This window comes from Bombus flavifrons, chromosome 13 (assembly GCF_040668555.2).
Source record: "Bombus flavifrons isolate JBK064 chromosome 13, iyBomFlav1_principal, whole genome shotgun sequence".
NCBI lineage: Eukaryota > Metazoa > Arthropoda > Insecta > Hymenoptera > Apidae > Bombus > Bombus flavifrons.
In genome coordinates, this window is record NC_138454.1 from 7,968,735 (window position 1) to 7,990,512 (window position 21,778).

A 21,778-nucleotide genomic window follows, 5' to 3' on the forward strand; every position below is an offset into this window, starting at 1 on the left:
AAAGAATGCAAAATAAATAGATGATTACTGTTTCTGTTATCATATAATAGTCTGTAATAATAACGTTTGTAGTAAAATCTTAGAAAATAAACATTATGTATTGAAGATATTGCTAGCCTAATTGTAGAAACATCATACAAACATATATGTATTATAAGAACTGTAAAGTGTAATTAGAATTATAAGAATTGTATATTGAAAAAAAATATACTTTATTGAATTGGAGATATACATTTTTTATCACAGAAATTATTTTTGATTTCTTGTTATATGATATCTCTTTCAATCGTAATATTGATAAAATATAACTTCAATTCAAATTAATGTAAATTAATGCAAAAGTAATTTGTGTATGAGAACTTCTAAATATTAATATGTAGTACACACCTTAGATACAAGTAAAAATGTAACGGGTTATGATTGCTATTAAAAATTAGTGTATTCTTTATATATTGTATATATAATGATAGAACTAACAAAGAGATATCAACAATAAAAACAAGTTGAATTTCATAAAATATAAAGATGTTTCTTTCTTTCAATTATAGTCCTCGAATAAAAATGAGAAAGCTTTACCTTAAGCTTGTATTTTATATAGGGCACAACCCTATGTTTCAGGCAAACTACGTTGAGCTGCGAACAACATTATTGCATGACCGAATTTATCATTACGATCTCTTAAATATCTTATTAAATCAGCCTGCATTTCAAGCAATTCTTCCAAATTAGATCTCCTATGATAGCAACCTACTTCACTGCTACCTGCATATGTATCTTGAGTAAAAGAAGATGTCCATTCTTCTCTAGTAACATCAGCTGGAGGACGTAATCGATTGAATCGCGAAACTTTTCCTGTAAGAAAAACAATGTTTATATCCTTACAACTTCCTATATATTATAAATTCTTCAATAATTTTTCATATACTTACTAATGTAATGTATATAAACTGATATAATAATTGTAAGTTCTACTGTGGTCAACAATACTATGTAATTTAGAGGAGTGAACCATTCTGAAGCATGACAGTATTGTTCGTAATTAACTTTATGCGTGTGATGCAAAATTACAGCTAATAATAGATAACACGTTATCCATAATGACGCTATGAAAAGAGGTGTCCTTATCTGCTGATATGTTGATCGATAAAAATCAAGGTACCCATAAATACGGAGTTTATGATGTTTTGCTTTTACAAAATGATCTGTCAACATAATTATCAGCCAGTATGCACAGTGAAGATACAAGTATATAAAATATGTATCACATTTATTTTTTTCTTCAGGCCACACAGATATAAATATAATCCCAATAATTTCTAGAAACACCTAAAATTTGAAATAAACACATAGTATTTGCATGACAAACAATTTCTTTTATATAATCTTCTAAATAATTCAAAGAAGTTGCCACTTACACTAAATATAAGGGAAACAGACACAATTGGTATAGTATCCAATTTTTTAAAATATACTTCTTCAGAAGTTAATATTTGTAGATGAGGGTCTTCTTCTTCCATGTTATAAGGCGAATCAAAAAATACAGCTCCCTAATAAATGCATATTTATAAGTAACTGCTTCATTCAATAAATTTTTAGTACAATATGTATGAGAATCACATTTTGAGGAGGTCTGTAGTATTTATTATAATTATGATGTTAATATAATATAAATTATATAAGTCAAAACATGAATGGCAAAGGATTATAAACAAAGAGGTTATGTTTATATTATATTAATACCAGTAAAAACGAATACAAGATAATAATATAATGGGTGATATAATTTCTATTATACTCACACTGCCTGACGTATTTAAATCTCTGTTAAGACTGACCATTCCACCATAAAAAGATGATACAAAACAAGGAAATTACATATACCTTTCATTACCAGGACTAAACCAACATCTCTGTTTACAACGTTAATCATATATAGCACGTTTTCCGAACAAACACGCTCGGAATTCCTTAAGTCGTAAAATGATACATGCTACAAATCATTCAGGTTCTACAAAGTATCGTTCAATCTACGTACAACAAATCATAGTTGCAACATGTAACGTAAAACGTAAGATCAAAATGCCTACTATAGTACATATACATACGATATACGTGAAACTTGGCAAGAGTTATACGTGTGGATATAACAAACATCAAAAAATGAATTGACAAAAATTATGATTTACATTATTTAACATAATAATAACCTTGTGCTTACAAAGTGTACTTATATTAATAAGCGCCTCTTTAATAAATATGTTAGTTTATTTTCAAATACAAAATTGGAGATAGATACAATAATAATAAATAGAAAAGTAATATACGAACGAAAAAATGTTAAACAAAGTTTGTAAAAATAAGGTGTGATAAAACAATCGCTAGTAACAGGTAATAAATACGGAATACTAAATTTCTATATGCATGCTAACATTAATCAGAAGATACTGAACAAATATACACAGGAAACGTCAAACTTTATTTTAAAAATACGGAGAATAAATCTTCATACATATGTACTATCATTTCGTTAAATGTCATATACATTTGTGTTAAAGTAGACATTGTGTAAAACACTGTGTTAGACACAAGTGTCAATTTGTTGATTTTATAGAATGAACAAAAGTACAAATATAACGACAAAAGTAACGACTCAATTTTAAATCGATATTCAAGTTTCTCAAATAGAATTTATTCTATCCCCCCCCCCCAAAAAAAGATGAACATACAATGGAAAACACAACCTATATGAAAGATTATACAAAATAATTGTAATTATAGTACACATTCGTCTAAATTTGTTGTGAATTTCTTTACACAAAATTAATAAGTATGTTTGGACGACAAATATTTTTGGAACTTATGGATAATCAACGCAATCAAAGACATAATGAATTTATTCGACGACTTTCTGCAAATCAAGGACATGGGATATCATTTAATGAATTAGTAAATATACCATCTTTAAGGAACGACGGATTCTTGTTTGATTTAAATTTTATTCTTCTCGAAGATAATGACCATGGCCAGCCGAATAATTTATGTTTCCGAACGTTAGTACAAACAAGAAATTGAATTCCTTAAGTGAAATGAATTGTCAAGAGGAAACATAAAATAACTTGTTAATTATGCTTTAGTAATACTGAGAATATACCTAATCGATATTTATTGGAATATATCAGACAAATGAAAGAAAGATATCTAATTATGGAAAGAGAATTAACAAGAATGAAAACATTAATCCCTATAATAACACGAAATACCAATGCCGTACATCAATCGGTATTTTCATCATCTACCATTTTACTAATTTTTTGAACTTAATATTCTTTCGTTCATATTTAATTTCATTCTTCTAAAGTCGCAAACAGATGTAAATTGGAAACATCGTTCCCTTAGAAAGTACGGACACTTTTTTGGAACTCTTCCAAGAAATCAGTACAAAAAGAATCAAGAACAAATTAACGTTTCATCACGAAGGAAACGTCACACTATGAAAAAAGATAAAGATTCAATTAATGAAACCTTTGATGATCCAGATTGGAAGAAATACAGAAAATCTTCACAGGTATTCGTCTAAAAATCAACAATTTGAAACATGATTGTTTGCACTTGTATGTTCTTTCAGAATTTACAGAATGATATTTATCCTATAAAAGAGCCTGATAGCACCTCGTTTCAATCAAGGATACTAATTAACAATTCAACAGCAGTTTGTTCGATGCACAATATTGCTATGATACTTCCACAGGATTCGACTCAATTGATTGATTCGTCGAGATACAAAACAACAAATTCTAAAGTATGCGTATCGAGATATATAAAAATTTTAATAATTTGAAATATTATGTTACTAATATATCTCTTTATAGACAAATAGTGAGATTCATAAAGCTGTAGATAAATGTGATTCTGATCATTCGAAAATCATTTTTGGTAAATCGTGGAAACATTTCGGTCCCCCTGAAACACGAAAGGTATTAAGATCGTATAACAGGTTCTTTATCGCGTTAAAGTTAATTAAATGTTACAAAATATATCATTTTATTTTATAAACGATTCGGAACTAATATAATTATCAACGATGTATAAAGGCGTCGATGGAAGTATGCCAAAGCTTCGACAAGAAACATGAGCCGGAAACGTCCTACTATACTGACTTCGATGTTAAACATGAAGATCATACGCAGACTAAACCTGCTGTATATACACCAGAATTTCGACCTATAATGGGATCAAAGTTTAACAGCGATATTTCCGATCAATCTACATTTCATTGTCAGCCACAAAATACCAATTGCGAAGAAAAGTGTACGTTCAAAAGAACTAAATTTTTCGAAAATACGGATGTTCATCGAAAAGATAATTTTGATATTCGTGTCCAAACACCTCAAGGCAATCGCAGCTATTGGAACAATCATGCGAAGAAGTTATCCTATGAAGGAACACATTGTACAAGCGATTCATCCAGACAATTTACGCGTATGATCCAGAGACAGAAAAAAGAAATACATAAGAAAATACCAACTCCACGTAGCAACGTTCATACCGCTTACACTCCTATGGTGCAATCTCCTACGTGGAATCCTTTGTTAGATCCCAATAGTTTTACCATTCAATTGTTGAGGTATGGGATAAACATTAAAATAAGAAATGAAAGTTTTGGTTTTTTTTCATATTTTGGTTCCTTTTTGACAGACTTGCGGTATTACTTTATGCTCCGGCATTGATGCCGGCATTAAATTCATTGATTGCTCGACAGAGTATTCAAACGACAATTCCAATACCTTGCTCCGAAGGTTCAAACGACTTGTTGACGCAAATTTTTACAATTTTGAGCAATCAGCAATGTGTCCCAAATTTATCGTATGTAGCAAATCCTCGAATCAACGAAAACTCTCGACAATTTCGAGAATCGAATTCACATAATTTATCGTCGCGATCAAATTCGCTTCCTGAGGTATAATAATTCTCTATCCTGCATAAATAATCATAGTTATAAACCGCATTTAATCTAATTACAAAGTTTAAAACGTTTTTAGAATCCTTCGAAGCAACTTGGAGATGATGCTTGTAGCGTGAAAACTTTTGAAAACAACCAGTTTAAAAAAAATTCAGTTGCTGTAAATACTTCTTTAGAAATATGTAACTGTAGTAATATGAAACAATCATTTTCGCGTTGCAGTAAAAATACTTCACACGATCAAATAGAAGAAAAAGAAAGGTTGATGTATACATGGACAAACAAAAAGTCAAAATCGTCAGAAACAGTAGTAATAGAAAAATCAGTGCTACAATCCGAACAAAACAAGGAAGAAGTTTCGAAAAATGAACAAGAGGATCCTGAATTCTCTCAAACTCTGTTAATGCAAGATGACATTACCGTTTGGGATGATGAAAGTTGGGATGATCCAAAATCTAAGTTTACAAATATTTGGAAATGTTGATCAAATATAAAGTTCATCGTACTACAATAAAAATATCTTTAGATACTACTGAAATACCGAACAGGGGTTTAATAAATTGTAAGCAAAAAATAATCTCGTGTACAATACGTACCGACTTAAGAACGCTTGCGCGTGATTCGAACACGTGGCGAAGGAAGGTGCTTTTCTACGAACGCTTATTCAGAACTGCAGTCTTACGTGCTTTCGCTACCGAAGCGCGTCCTACGATACATTGTCTTCCTTTTCTCATTTCCACCTTAGTAGAAGATGTAAGAGTAAAATATCAAATAATTCGCATATGTTGAAAAATAAACACCGGCTACAGAGTCTACGTTCACGTACTTAAAATCAAATATTAAAAATTAATGAAAAATATAAAGTACTAACGGAAGATCTAATACGTTTTTGTTTGGTTGCACATGTGTTTGATTCGGTGAACTTTTTTCCACAATTATTGTGAAATGTAAATTTATATTTCTACAAGATGGCAACGATACGCAAGAAGAATTGTAACTAAAATGGAGATAAAAAGAAAAATTAGGGAAATGGATATAAAACTGATAGAAATCCATTGGGAAGTATAAGTTCTCAATCAGAGTTTAATAGAATAATACAAATAAAATTCAAATTACGATGAGCAAGGAAGAAAACAGTGATGGGGCTCCTCAAGAAGGAGCTGGCGGTGGTGAAAGCTCGAGAAAGGAGACGGATATCTATGAAAATCGAAGGACCAAGAAAATAATACGATTAGTCACTGTGATGGCTTACATGTTCTCTGTAAGTTTCGTAGCCATTGTCTTAAGTGCGTATTATTTATTTCTTTGGGAACCACCTAATCCAAGGCTTATACGAAGACCAGTTCAATTATCTTCCGAACCTGAAGTACAATACTTACAAGGCGATAAAATGACTGTGCAAGATGACCCCAACAAACCCGCACAATACTCTAATGCTACGAATGTTTTGTTCTTGGGTCGTAGTGCTGACATAGAAAAACCTGTCAATAATTACGATCATGTAAAAGAGCATCGTGAAAAATTAAACGAATCTTTGTTTCTATTACAAAATTCTTTAATTGAATCTTGGAAAAATAGAATCAATAATCCGAACTCTTTTGTTCAAGATTCCTCTCGAGAAAATGGGACATCTAATTTTTTTAATTATACTTCATTCGAAGAAGAAAAGACGTTGAACTTAACAAGAAAATTAAATGGAAGAGGTACAAAAGATTCATCTAAAATTACGAATCGTATGTTCGGTAATAATGGTACATTCCACATACTGGAGTCTTCGACTATTTTTGGAAATGAAACGAATAATGATCATTTTACAAATACCAGAAACTATTCTGAATCATCTCAAGATATTTTTCCATTAAATCACAATTTTACGAAAAATACAGTTACCAATCGAAACGAAGACAAAAATAATGTTCTATCAAGCTTTAAATCGAAAGCTGAAACGTTTAATAAAAAAAGTGTGGAAGTTAAAACGCCCCAATATCCTGAAATACATTTGTCCAATGGAAGATTTATAGATACTACAATGACAATTATGGCGATAAATAATAAAGAAAATTTCGATATCCAAAATAGTAGAGAAGATCGTGCGTATAATATCAACAATCTAAAACAAGCAATTAATTTAAATAAACAAACAACTCTAGATTCTTCTCGTAATTTGGAACTTGAAAATCGTCTAGAATATCCTGAACAGTCCAACAAATTACCTGGAAAACTGGCAAACATTGCGTTGAACTTCAAAGGTAAATAAATTTTCTATAATTTGATTTTTTTTCACTTTACTCACCTGTAAGTCAGCTTTTTAAATGTGCGGCATTACACATATTTTGTCGTTCATTTAAGCGATGAACGTGATCATCATTTATTTTTTGTACAAATATATTTTTTACACGCGTACGTAGTTAGGTATATACAATTATATTTCAGTAAAGGCAAAGCATAAAAATATTTCATATACATAACTCCAATGAAAAGTCATGATTAAAACCTTAGAAAGAAGATAGTCGGTGAATTGACCTACGATGATTATCTGTATTGTTCACGTAATGACCAGAACAGGGTCAGGTCGATCCATTATGGCTTCTTTAACGTTGCATCAGTACAAAAATCTTACTACTCCTATGAACAAACTTGTTTAATCTTTATTTGATTTAAACAACTTTATTTTATTTCATCCTCTCAAGTAACATGCTGAAGTATAATATTTAAATGAAGGTATACGCGAATCAAACTAAAGAAAAGATATATCCACTCCTTTTTTTTCCTTTTTTATTTCTTCTCAAATATATGAAATATCCATTGAATAATGATTACCTATCGTACTATCTTTATCCGAGATCGAAGAACAATGCTACTAAATGCTATTAAAATAAAGGCGCGCCTCTTATGTAAAACGAGAATGTCGTAAAAGTCACTTTACTCTCGAAATGAAAACCCTATCAGCTTTTACTAAAGTTTATGGGCTCTTGTATTAGCAGCTTCTATTCTTGACACTTGTAACTTTCGAATTATATCCATTGGAATGATTACGTTTACGTAAATAGCATCCTGTATGGAACGACAATGTATCCTGTTTTGCGTGACCTGTACGTGCAAGTATTAACTTTGAAGCAATACATAAACTCAGTCTTACGTAAAATGATTATGTAACATTTTTAATCATTTCTTTGTCACTTCTACAGAAGCACTTCAATTCGAAATCGATGTAGTACTTATACCTATGTTTTAATGAACATTCTTTTAATTCGGTATATAACTTATTTTATATAATATGAATGAAACGGAGAGATTATTATTGTTTCTGGCGTTAAACATTATAACCTTAGAATTTTTTTACTTAAAAAAAGGCTTGAAATAAAAAAATCAAAATGTTACTCTAATCATAAACAGAAACAATGATTCAATCGATATATAATATGTTAAGCACGTATATTTATCGAAAAACATACGAGATAGTTTTTAGTGGATAAATTTTGGAAATACAATGAGACGGTGTCCATTATACGGTTTAAGGGCATTTTCCACGATGAATTCCGCAAAATTGAGCAGCCCTTGGAGTTTGCAGAACGAAGCACAATGAGTCAAGATTCTGAGACTTGCGCAGTGAAAACTCGTTGATACATATCATTGGACGAGTGTGTCTTACCAGCTGTATCTGTGAGAAACGTTGATCCAATAGTCAGGAGACAGAAATAGTTGTAGAATAATGAAAACGTCAATATAAACCCTCTATATATTACATTCTCGAAAATTTATCTCCCTCTTGACAAATTATCGTGAAGTTTAAGCACTTCCCTACCACTGTTCCCGATACTCGCAGTATTCTCTCGGGAACGCCCTATCAGTAAACCAAACTGTCTACCAAATTGGGAATTCGAAAATCAACAACAGTGGATTCGAATTCATATTGATAACGCGAGGATTACAGAAACATTGGTGGTAAATGGTAGAAAACATTCGACCAAACATATGTACGTAACCTGTCGAACGCAAAAGCATTCTGCGTAACAGTCTTCAACATAAGATATATTTAAGCTACAAAGCTTACAGTAATAAACTTATAAAGTTTACTGGGCGTTCATAAATATTAATGATCAAGCAAGTTATAAATACGTAACATTCGATGAAAACAATGTTTTCCTCGATATTTCCCTCGAAACCTCACATCGAATTACTATGATTACAATTACGATTTTTGTACGATGACTTAATATTATAGAAACTAAAATGTTATAATGTTATATTGAAATTTTATATCAAAACTGGAACATAAAACTCATTTATGAACTTAATCGAAACCTTACAATCGAAAATTGAATAAAACGGATTTCTTTGAAACATCAGCACGTCGAGAATGCAGTTGCCGCGCAAAATGAGCGCTCAAAACGTAATGGCAAGCATTAGTCGTACATTGGGAAATCGCGAACATAAACCAGCAGGCAATGAAATTCGATTTGCAGGAGACGAAAGGAAAGACAAGCTCTACGAACCAAAACATAAACAAAAGTTGGTACGAGTATTGACGGTAGTTGCCTATGTTATATTTGTTAGCATGGCAGCTATCCTGCTATCATTGTATTATACTTTCTTGTGGGATCCGAAAGACGTCCCTACCAAGACAAGTACAAAATCAGAATGTGGTAATATATAATTATCAAATTATATCACCAATCGCTCTATTATGAACGATAAAAACAGATTTCAAATCCTCCAATCGCTGCGATGTTATCTATTCGTTTTAAAAACTTTAAAAACCGATTTCTTGTTCGAATTATGAACTAGCCAATTATCGTGTAAATATATCGTGTAATTATACTCTTGTCATGATTTATCAATACGGAATTCATTATCTTGAAATCGCTGATCGTTGTAAATGCTAATTTAGATGCGATAAAACTAAAATTACTTTTTCTTTTTTCAGATACGCAAACAGAAAAAATGACGACAAAATTAACGACCATAGCGAGTGAACGAAGTATGTCAGAAATCATAACCACTCCACGACAGAAGGATTTATTAACTATCTTAACAGAGATTGCTGAATCATCGACTGCTCCCTCGCTAACAACACTCGAGGATTTACAAACTAGTCTAAGTACAGAAACCAAAGAAATATCTACCAAAATGCATTCTAACATTAATTAGTATGTTAGAATATTAAAAGTAATTAAAAGAAGAATTAGATTTTACTGTCAAAACTTTTAGATTTGTTATAATGCTTATATAACAATTATTTAGTTAATAACGTCAAAAACAATTTAATAATCTTTACATCCAAATAATTGTAAAATGCTAAACGAATACTTTTTAGATCAAATTATGTTTCTTTGCTGAAATAATCGTAATATTGCGGAATTATACTATTGGTACGTAAAAATAATTCTCTGAACAAAATCGTTTGGATAATTGTAATTAAGATTGTATTTATTTCAATACATTTAAAAATCGTATAGTAATATAATAAAGAAATTAAACAAAACGATGAAGATAAAAATGTTTCCTGTTAATAATAATACGAACTACAAACGTTAATGATACATTTTTACATATTTAATAATATTAACAGTCACAATATCGATAACATCCGATACCGATGCTATTATATAAAGGAATTTGACGTACTTTTTATTTCCTATTCACCAGTCATAAGCATGTGGATGGATTTTTCTGATCCAAACATTTTATTTGCCCTTTCAGCTCCTACAATTGCAGAAAGCTGCATAATATCATATTTGCAATATAAAATAGTAATTGTCATATTACTTCCAGAACCTGAACGTGGATTTTGATTAGCTTCCTGCATTAAGTTACACATTTCTACGTAAAACTGAGGAAAGATTGGTGGTGCGTAAAATATAATATGCCTTATACCTTTTACTCTTATTCTACGGAAAAAATGAAATCTTTCTGAATATAGGAGAAAATGTGCATCACTATGGAAGAACATGTCTCTTGCTCTTGCCACTTTTGCATCTTTAGAATATTCACAAATTTGTACAAAACTATATTCTTCTTTTTTAAAATAATTCCGTAATTTCACAAAATCAAAGTAAGATGGTATAAAAATCAATGTATGATTCATAATTCTATCTTTATACTGAGGAAGTATCTTTGTTGTAAAGAACTCCATTCTATATTCCAAGGCTTGAGAATGACTTGAAGTGTCAAATCTATGAAACACTTGTGGAATTTGTACAGCTACTTGACAAATAGATCCAGGAGAAATAGGATTTATTATTTTTACTTTCCCTGCATAATTGTAACATTTCTTATTAAATATTCCATAAATTTCAGGCACATGAATACTTGAAAATATTAACGTCTGTCTATAGTATTTAGTCCATCCATTCACACACCAACTTCTTACTCTAGAAAAATCTGTTCCATGAGAATCTTTTGGTTGTAAATGCAAATGATTTAATATATGTATCATATGATCCCAGTTTTGCATTAAAAACAATTCTGCTTGATCAAGAATCAATAATTCTACTGATGCTAAGAAATCATAATCTCTATCTGCTTCACCTTCTGCACCTATTAATATTCTTAAACCTAGTAGAGATGAAATTATTATGTCGGAGGAGTAAAACTCTGAATATAATTTTAAAGTCTTTTTTGTAATAGCAATTCCTATTTTAAAAGTATCATCTGTATTTCCTTGAAATGTTAGTTCATAATCTTCAGGTTTTGGATTTTTTTTTGACATTGCTAATTCATTGCCACTAAAATCTTCCATAAATCTTGTCTTATTTATTACAGAACCACCTTTATCTTCTCCAATTAAAATAGATATCAATAATTCAACAATTTTTAGACACGAATGCCTAAAAGGAACAATTATTAAAATTTTTGGTCTCACTAAACCTTGATCTCTATATTCATCTGGGATTTCTGTCATGTTTGTACATTTTGATTTTGTTATCTTTGCATTATGGTGCAATATCTTTGTTCGTGTTTTCAACACATGATTAATTATATGTAAGCAATACACAAATCTTATTTGATCCGCATTAGAAAAAGTCCTTTCAGGATAGTATAAATCTTGATAATTATTTATTATTGAAAATAGCTCCCTTTGTAAAGGAGTCATAGGTGATGGAGTTGTATTCACATTATCCTTTGTATTTGAATAATTTGCTTGAGTAAGATTACCATGAATTTGAGACTTGACATATAATTTATCCCAATTTATATTATCAATTAATTGAGGAACAGTGCCACACTTAGCAAATTGTTTATATTCTAAAACAGAAATGTTAGATTCTTTCATTGTGTCTTTAGCATCATCTAAAATTTTTGGTATTTGACATGTAAGATTGCCTAAAACAGGCCATATTATCTTTTGTGTTTCTACAGTTTGTGGGACATTAGAAACTGCTTCATAAAGTTTATCGCTTAAATCATCATGAAGATGAATTGAGAATGGATCCTTCAAATAACCAGCATCTTCTTGGGTAGTTTCAGGATCTTCTTCGTCAGCGTCTTTTATTTTTATTTCATCACTGTCACTTGGTAAATCTGCCTCCTCATCCATATCGTTAGATTCCATTGTTAGCTTGTCTCTAATTTCATTACTCTCCTCAACGTCATCCTTATCACTAAAATCATCACTTTCTGAATTAGATTCAATAGCAGTAATTTGTAAACTAGTTGTGTTCACAAAAGAGGATAATAAATTTTGCAATGGATTCTCTTGTTCATCACCAGAATTGTCACTTTCTATGTCTCGTTGTTGTAACTTTTCTTCTTCCAACATTTGCCTACGTTTCTCGATTTCCTTATTTTTAATGTCACGATCTTTGACATACGAAGCCTCTTTTAGGTTAAATTTACTTTTTTTGGGTTTCGGCCGATCATCGGATCGGTGAAATTTCCTTTTCCCACCGCGATTTGATCTTTTACCACGTGCCATTATAATCAAATGTTATGTACATTAATTAACAATCCATAATAATAAAAAAAAAGTTATGAAATAAAATTCACCCACGTGTCTTTGTCGATGAGTTTTGAATGTACGAATATGTATTTATGTTTCGAGTTATGAATATGTATATTCATAATTATGTAAATTATATAACTAAATCAAAACATAATATATATTAGAAAGAAAACAAGTACATAAGATTTTAATTTATAATAAAATATATTAGTATTACAATTTTTAATTATACACGATCACGATTTTATATCATTTATTCATTTAGAGAAACACTTATTACAATATTGTAAGTATGTACTATAGGAGAAATATCAATATTCAAAATAAAACAATATTTTGTCATTCTTATGTGTATCTAATGTGTATGTATATGTTTCCCAATATTATTGTATATTATATTATTATAATTAGCTATAAATATTTTACAAATTACAAAGATAAGTAATTCTACATATACTAATTATTATATGTAGTACATAATTATAACCGTTGTTTTTAAGCAAAATATTATCAAATAATACTTGTATATGCATAAAATAATATACGTACCAGAATTTGAATTTATTTAGAATTACCATTCGGAAAATCGGAAGAAACTTGAAGCAAATTCTCTGGATCTAGATCACGTGACTAATAATTTAGATGAAATTATCATGCCTGATTGAATTTTGTAATCTTTATTTTTCTTATCTACAATTATACGAATCAGGAATCTAAAAATTTGTCACATGTCAAATTGTGAAAAATTAATAATATATACGATTTTTGAATTCATAATATGATAATATAAATGAATATTAGCTTATCATATTAGGGAAATACTCATAGCATCTTTTTATTACTGGTTATCTGGGTCATGATTAATATCTGTAGTACAAAGTAGTCCATGATAATTGAATATGTGTTCTTGATAAGCTAAACCGGCAAAGAAACAGAGGAAGTGGAAAAAAGTGGGTAAAATTAATTAACCCTTCGCTCGGTTGTTTACAAAATATCCGGTCCCTGACAGGCTGTCAGAACCAACGAATTCAGGCAATGCTGCGCGCGCAGTAATAACACGGCGCTAACAGTGCCGTGCATTCTGTAATTTTATTTAATTTCTTCATTGCAACGTTGAATTATAAAGATTTAAAAATATCCAGAATAATTATAGATATTTTGATAGACGGTATAAGACATCCAATTGTATTAGGTATTACGTCATATTATTATTTTATAAATTATTCTGTATAATTCTATTGTTTTAATATCATTAAAAATATATTGAAAATATCACACACAAACACACAACATTATTAATATTTTCAATAGAATATGCGTAAATGTATTTTTTCTTTTCTTATTTGAAATCTGTATTTTAAGTACTTGAATGTTTACGACAATAAATATTTGAAATTTCTTTATTAAGCTGCTTATTTAATATATACGAATTCATTTTTACGTTACACATTGCTTATCACATGGAGGTAAAGGGAGTATCAGGGGTATGGTGGGGACGGAATTATCCTATACGAGGTTGAGAGTATGAGCTGCGGATCATAAATGCACGACGGGCAGTTTCGATATAGAACTTGGGGCGCCCTTAGCGAAGGTTACATGCAGAACCGGTAAGCTCTGATATTTGGAAGATTTTTAATACAAGGAGCTGCATAGTTGGTGTTTGACAGTTTTTACAAGCTGTCGAAGAAGAAATTATCGATAGACGTATAGAAAGGTAGAAACCAACACAGGTTTTTTCGTGTCTGATGAGCTCCTCCGTCGCACCGCTGGTGGTAAGATGGCTGTGCAGTTGGATGGAGGAGGGAAGGAGGACTTGAAAACACAGTTTGTCACGCGGGAAGGAACTTATAAACTAATGACTTTGTCGGAGTATTCAAGGCCAAATAGGGTCGGTTACACGAATGGTCAAGGAAGTGCATCCGTTAGGGTGTCTTTCGTAACTTTACCGGATCCAGCGGATCCTACGGGTACACAAGGACTTGGTGACCGAATGTGTTTCAATTTTGGCAAGGAGCTTTATGTTTATGTCTATCGAGGAGTTAAAAAGGTAATCTAAACTTCCCCCATAGTTATTATATTTGTTATTATATTTAGATCTAATTGAGCGTGGATTCATTGAAACCTAACCTCGAAAACGCATATCAAGACTCCATCTTTGCACTATTACCACACCTAACATAGAGAATCCTTTTACTTTGTATATTACTGCATGTAAACTTATATTTATCAAACTTATCTCTAATTAGATGATTATTTTAACAACAGATACATCAGTCACTTTATTTAGAATGATAACTTGTTTATTTAACTTCATTTAAATTATAACATATATGTTATCTATCTTTCTCTTCCTTCCTTCAGGTCTTACTAGCTAAACTTTTTATTAATACATACCATATATACTAATTGACAAAATATTAGTATATTTAACAATTTTATAGTCCATGTTTGTAAATCTAATGCAAATATTTGATATACGCAGATGCAAGAAATTAATATTTTTGAAATATTAGTTTTGATAAAATTTTATATCTTTCAAATAAATGTAACTGAGAAATATTGATGATCTTATATAGACAAATAAAATAAATAAAATTTATTAATTAGAATATATTTTTACAATATCTTAATTTTAACATGTTATTAAAATTTACAATGAGTCAATGTTATATGAAAATATTTTAGGCTGTGGACTTAAATAAACCAGTGGACAAGAAGTTATATAAGGGAACTAATCCAACATGCCATAATTTTAATCAAACAACAGCAACTGCAGATAGTGCTCCGCTATTAGTTGGTTTTTCTACAGGTCAAATTCAACTGATAGATCCAATACAGAAGGAACTCAGCAAATTATATAATGAAGATGTAAGTAATATGTTATGTTAAAAAATAGAAAATCATATAGATGTATGAATATACTTTAATATACATACTGAACTAAATTTTTTGAAGATGTAAGAAGATTGTAAAATATTTCTGGTACAATCCTAAAATTCTGGGAATACATTTATTGTGTATAGGTACAAATAGATTGTATAATATTTTATTGTTAAAAAGTTTGTACAAAGGTTGTTACCACTTCATCCAATCTCTGTGACATGAATGTCTTATCTTGTTGTAACATGATAAACAAAGATGTTAGTTAGTATGATAGTTTAATGATTCATAATACTCTATGCTGTAGTAACATATATTTAATACTATTCATATGTAATATTTAATTTTGTAAGTCTTATTTAGATTTTATGATGGAACTAAATAAATTTAGTCAGTAATTATGTAATTTTTTTTGTTAACTTATTAGATAGCTGCAACAGCCCATTTTTTAAGATTATACTTATTATTTGTTCAATAAATAAAAAGATATATATCTTTTAATGTTTCAGAGATTGATTGACAAAAGTAAAGTAACATGTATAAAATGGGTTCCTGGATCAAACAATCTCTTCTTGGTATCGCACAGTTCTGGGCAACTATATTTATATAATGAAGAACTTCTATGTGGAACTACAGCCCCTAACTATCAGTCTTTTAAATCAGGGGATGGTTATGCCATATATACTTGTAAAACAAAATCCACAAGAAACCCATTATATAGATGGGTAATAGGTGCAGAAGGATGTTGTATAAATGAATTTGCCTTTAGCCCATGTGGCTCAAACTTAGCAGTTGTTTCCCAAGATGGATTTTTGCGAGTATTTCAATATAATACAATGGAGTTAGTGGGTTCAGCTAGAAGTTATTTTGGTGGATTTTTATGTGTATGTTGGTCTCCAGATGGAAGATATGTTGTTGTGGGCGGTGAAGATGATCTTGTGACAATTTGGAGCTTTCATGAAAAAAGAGTGGTGGCCCGAGGTCAAGGTCATCATAGCTGGGTAAGCGTAGTAGCTTTTGATCCTTATACTACATCTTATGAAGATCATGACCCAGACTTCAGTGGTTCAGATGATGAAACATTACCACATAATAATCATAATCATTATCATGAGAAGGCCAACCGTTTGTCTACAACATCGCAAGGAATTCATTCAAACAGAAACTCTTGTGGTTCAGAATTAAGAGTGTCAGGTGGTACATGCTACAGGTTAGGTAGTGTGTCGCAAGATACACAGTTGTGTTTGTGGGATATTACAGAAGATGTGTTGAGACAACCAATGTGTGCAAAACAAAGGCCATCTACAGCAGGTTCTAGTACTCTTCCTACATCAACAGTCAACAGTGGGAATGGTTCAACAACGAATCATCATTTGAACAATTCTAAACATAATAATTTGAATAATGTTAATTACAAAGAAAACGCGAGTGGTAATAATGAAAGTAGTAATAATAGCATGAGTACAAATACAGCAGTGTCGACTGTAAATTCCTTGACACAAAGGTTAGCAGGCCTTGGTTTTGGTGATCGTAAGGGTGATAATCATAAAAGGAACTTTAGCCTCACTATGAGAGGTAGTGGTGCATCTAATAGCACAATAATACAGAACAGTAGTGGTGATAAAGCTACTACTAACTTAAATACAAATAGTAATTTGAACAGTGTCAGTGGAAGTTTAGTAGGTGCAAATAAAAAGGTTAGTTCTGTGATGGATGATCCTATGAGGTTGATAGGGACTGCCTGGTGCCCTAGGTTTGATGAGTGCCCAGTGCTAGAACCACTAGTGTGCAAGAAGTTGGCACACGAGAGATTGACTGAATTAGTGTTTAGGGAAGATTGCTTCGTAACAGCATGTCAAGATGGATATGTCTATACATGGGCAAGACCTGGTCACATGGTAGGTCCTCTCACCATCAGCAGCACTCTGCACAGGCCACATCATCATAGCAATCCTTACACCAACATTAATTCCCTGCGATCTAACGATCTATGATGTAACCCATCTTCAATTTTTGTTGCAATTTTGTGAAGTAGGATTTTTTAGTAATGAATTCTGATTTGTATATAGAGATAAAACTTAAAATCATTACTGTTATTGAACACAATAATACCTTGGACAATTTTTCTGTTGTCATTGTTGAATTATATTAGGCCACATAACTTTATTAAATGTGAAAAATACGAAAGGGTGATTTTGTTATTTTTTATCTTTAGTATTATTGTAATAAACATTGTTCTTGTGGCATCATACATACATATGCAAAATTTTTATTTCAGAATGAATGTATTTCTTGTCTTATATTTACAAATTAAATACTAGTTTACATTTTATCCAAAGCAGTATACATTATATTGAAAGGTGCCATTGGAATACATTAAAGATTTAGCAATATTTTTTAGTTTGTATTGTATATCAATTACAGAAATACATGGATGGATGATACTATGAATGGAAAAATTTAATATATCAATCTATATTCTATTTTAACAAAATTTCTAGCCTTTCTTATTGCATGATATATGAAATATAAGATTTCACATTCAATCTTTATATTTTCAATTTTTTCAATTATGAAAAATATGAATTTCTAAGGAAATTTTTCAAAATATTCTATCAAATTTTGATATTAATTGAATAACAGAAATTAAGGAAATCATAAATATAAATAATATAAAGTTCATTCATAGTGTAAACCAGCATTTATATTTGTGCCTAATGATCATCTGGTCAAAATATATTCAATATAAATATTAAAAGAATATATTAGTATGATTATAAATAGAATATATTTATATTTGATTTCCATCATTGAGAATAATATTGTTTGCGCCCCCATAAGATTTTGTAACAGGGCAGGCCCCTTAAACCCTTCTTTCTTTCCTGTAAAGTGTTATGAGCTTAGCTTAGCAAATGATAGAAAAACAATGAATTATTTAGTTAAACTATTGTCCTGGATTATAATGATGTGACATTTAATCCTTTGTTGAAAACAATGAATTGCCTCGTTGTACAATAAAGCAAAACTTTGAATGAAATATTGCTGCTTGCTTCCTGCTTGAGTTTTATACAAAATGCAATGCAGAAGCTCCAGAAGAAAAATTGAATCAGATATACATATATAAATATATATGTTTATACAAATGTTTATAATTTATTTTAATTCCATTAGTTGTAATTTATTCTGAAATATGAGAATTTAAAATGTCAGATTCAGTTTCCTGGTGTTATGCATAAAGCATTTCTATCATCAAAATACCCTATGCTCCTTTATGTTATAGTGGTTTAACCAGTTAAAATTTTTGTGATAATTTTCATATAGTATGCATTGCTTCTTTTATAGTGACAGTCTTATAGTTTTATCGGAAGATGCTTGTGCTTGTTTCTTAAGCCGTTGGGACATTAATTTTTTACTTTGATTGGAAAGATTAATGTTCTGTACCATGCTTTGGCTGATGCAAGAGAATCATGGATGAGTCTTCCCAGAGTTTATCGCATGGTACGTATAATAATTTGTTTCCAACTTGTTTATTGCTTGATTGAACAAAGTAGTATACTATATTTTTTTATATGCTCGTGTAGTAGTATGTACCTTGCTAAGGCATTTTTAAATTGTCATTGATCATACTTCTATGCTATTATTGCACTGTTCTTTAATGCACTTATAAAAATTATATCTGTGTTCCAAATGCTTCCAACATTTGCAGAATTTTTGTAAAAACAACCAAAATTATTTTTGATAATAAATTTTTATGCATTTTTCAATTACAGGCAGGAATAGGACAGGTTGGAAATGCTCTCCACGTGATCAGTCCCACGGAAGGTGGAGGCACCATAGTATAGCCAGAACCAGATATTAACACATCTTCAAAGCACGAAGAAAAATACGTCCCACTAATGCATACGTTGCAATCTTCAAAAATGCAGTTTCAACCATATATCCACTATTGCCACTTGTATTATGTATGGCCAAGTGAAAATTATTCCAGTATTCTTTGAAAAATGGGTGATTCCAAGAGCATCTAACAATTGATTGCTAAAAAATACATTTTTATTTGGTAAGTTATTTCTAGTGAATACCAATTGCCCTTCCTTCTTAATTTTTTCTTTTTTTAAACGTGAGAAGATATTAAAATTTCATAATGTTATACAAATTTTATAAAAGAACCCAGCGAAAGTAATAAATAAATTGTGTGTACATGTATATATGTATACATATGTATGTTTGATCTTACATACTGTACTAAATCATTCCAATAAGGTCCGCTTAGGAAAATAAATTTTAATTGAATGGTATTAATACTAAATGCTTATGTATATTGTCAAAGAATTTTATATTACCAACATTTACTTGTAATTATTTAGAAACATGATTTTAAATAGTTAGCTTCTTGTGGCTTAGATTAACAAGCAGTGCAACTATTGTAATCAGTCAGAGCAATATGTACATATAAAGTATTTTAATTTGCGTATTGTTACTAGGGATTAATTGTTTTTATCTTGAGTAATATTATGTACGAAAAGATCGAATTAGATAATATGTAAAACAGAATTTATGTTATTTCATTTTTTAAATTTAATTATACCAAATATTATTTTTTTATATCGTTAACTTTAAGAAATATTTACTGAAAAGATATGTTATAATGTTCCTTCTTTATGTTTCACTTCTTGTTAATGCAGTTCAGGAATATAGTCGGGTTATCGATAACTAAATTGCCTTAATAAGATTGTAAGCTAAATAAAGAAAATTTTTATTTGTTCTATAATGTGGTTACACGAATATGTTTCTAAGAAACTTGTTCGCTTTATTGAAAATCTATAATGAGTGCATCGTCGATGTACGATCAGTTGAAAACGAAGTGTAAAAGATGACTTTATATCTGAGAGCTACAAAGCATTGGTCGTAAATAATTAATTAAAAATCCGACTAAAAAAGTAACCTGTATATTGTTAGAATAGTTGTTTTAAATTTCTATTTGATTATAACTCTGCATGGAGTCTTTGAAACAACTTGTTGTGAGTAGGTATTGTATTTCTTAATTCTATTTACAAAGATTTTATGTGTTATTACAACATAACAATGAATCATTTTTACAACGAATAAATAAATATTTTTATATAGTTCTCAGATACGAAAGTCTATCACAGTAAACAAATAATTATAAATGTATGAACAAATAGTTATTGAATATTCTAATGATAAACAGTATTTCATATTGCATATTCCACACGGCGATACTATTTATTACTTTATAAAAATAAATAATTACAGAAATATATATATATACATATATATACACACGTTAAAGTATTAACGTCAAAATGTAAAAACGATTTGTATTGTTGTAATTTTTAAACAGTTTGGAAACGATGACACATTTTTTCACCTATCATGGGCATTTCTTTCAAAATGTTATTAATTTAGCGATGAGATGCAGACGAAGTACAGAATCGTAATTGTATAAAACGTATTTATTCATTATCATACAAAGTTAATAAGTAAACTATATGATTTAGATAATTGTGTGTGAACCAGTGTTTCTTGGACAATAATATCTGTCATGGCATGCATTCAAATAGTCATAAATATTTTATGATTGTTAAACATATTATAGACTTAATTTATACTTCAGTCATTGAGAATCACTGGTCTTGGCGATAGTATACCTTTTCTGAAATCTTTTTTGTAAAATTATTAAAAGTATTTCCAAGGATATTTTCATGCATATTCATATTTTATGTTATAAGTAAATGAATTATTCTCGATATAAATGCGTATTGTGTATATATTAATAAATTCTGTTTTTACGCAGATAAAAATAATGGACAGACAGAGGTAATTCTGTTTTGAAAGGTATGTTTTAATATCATGTGCAAAAGAAAACAATAACAACTATATTTTTATGTTAAATCAATAAACATAAAAGTATTATTGCAATAATAACAGCATCGCAGCTTTCGTGATAATTGTCGGTATTCCAGGCAAGAATC

General features: G+C 30.0%; 5 protein-coding genes across 11 annotated transcripts in view; 3 read left to right on the forward strand and 2 right to left on the reverse strand.

Moving 5' to 3' along the window:
- The window catches only part of LOC138186346 (neurofilament heavy polypeptide-like), a 57,300-nt gene that overhangs the window by 28,359 nt on the left and 7,163 nt on the right, over positions 1 to 21,778 (forward strand). The gene's annotated exons all lie outside the window — the stretch shown is intronic.
- Positions 421 to 9,221, reverse strand: LOC138186356 (transmembrane protein 192). 2 transcript variants are annotated; one of them, XM_069126181.1, is made up of 4 exons: positions 8,613 to 9,221; positions 1,416 to 1,547; positions 930 to 1,326; positions 421 to 852 (listed from the first exon to the last, which is right to left on the reverse strand). In XM_069126181.1, exons 2-4 carry the CDS (start codon positions 1,515 to 1,517, stop codon positions 608 to 610), a joined length of 744 nt encoding a protein of 247 aa, XP_068982282.1. In that variant the 5' UTR covers positions 1,518 to 1,547; positions 8,613 to 9,221; the 3' UTR covers positions 421 to 607. The 2 variants fall into 2 exon arrangements, with proteins under 2 accessions (XP_068982282.1, XP_068982281.1); XM_069126180.1 differs by lacking the exon at positions 8,613 to 9,221 and adding an exon at positions 1,800 to 2,100.
- On the forward strand, positions 2,604 to 11,694 carry LOC138186352 (trp-interacting inaF-D). 3 transcript variants are annotated; one of them, XM_069126169.1, is made up of 3 exons: positions 2,604 to 4,624; positions 4,696 to 4,957; positions 5,040 to 6,077. In XM_069126169.1, the coding sequence occupies exons 1-3, from the start codon at positions 4,098 to 4,100 to the stop codon at positions 5,442 to 5,444; spliced, it is 1,194 nt and encodes a 397-aa protein (XP_068982270.1). In that variant the 5' UTR covers positions 2,604 to 4,097; the 3' UTR covers positions 5,445 to 6,077. The 3 variants fall into 3 exon arrangements, with proteins under 3 accessions (XP_068982270.1, XP_068982269.1, XP_068982268.1); XM_069126168.1 differs by lacking the exon at positions 2,604 to 4,624 and adding an exon at positions 9,888 to 11,694 and having other exon boundaries at positions 4,697 to 4,957; positions 5,040 to 7,209; XM_069126167.1 differs by lacking the exons at positions 2,604 to 4,624; positions 4,696 to 4,957 and adding an exon at positions 9,888 to 11,694 and having other exon boundaries at positions 5,039 to 7,209.
- LOC138186347 (U3 small nucleolar RNA-associated protein 25 homolog) lies at positions 10,599 to 13,211 on the reverse strand. Its single transcript, XM_069126157.1, has one exon. It carries the CDS (start codon positions 12,876 to 12,878, stop codon positions 10,599 to 10,601), a length of 2,280 nt encoding a protein of 759 aa, XP_068982258.1. The 5' UTR covers positions 12,879 to 13,211.
- LOC138186349 (WD repeat-containing protein 20) lies at positions 14,402 to 21,736 on the forward strand. Of its 4 annotated transcripts, XM_069126162.1 has the most exons (6): positions 14,437 to 14,952; positions 15,591 to 15,773; positions 16,295 to 17,683; positions 19,128 to 19,283; positions 19,556 to 19,842; positions 21,601 to 21,736. In XM_069126162.1, exons 1-4 carry the CDS (start codon positions 14,683 to 14,685, stop codon positions 19,128 to 19,130), a joined length of 1,845 nt encoding a protein of 614 aa, XP_068982263.1. In that variant the 5' UTR covers positions 14,437 to 14,682; the 3' UTR covers positions 19,131 to 19,283; positions 19,556 to 19,842; positions 21,601 to 21,736. The 4 variants fall into 4 exon arrangements, with proteins under 4 accessions (XP_068982261.1, XP_068982263.1, XP_068982262.1 ...); XM_069126161.1 differs by lacking the exon at positions 19,128 to 19,283; XM_069126160.1 differs by lacking the exons at positions 19,128 to 19,283; positions 19,556 to 19,842; positions 21,601 to 21,736 and having other exon boundaries at positions 14,402 to 14,512; positions 14,573 to 14,952; positions 16,295 to 18,822.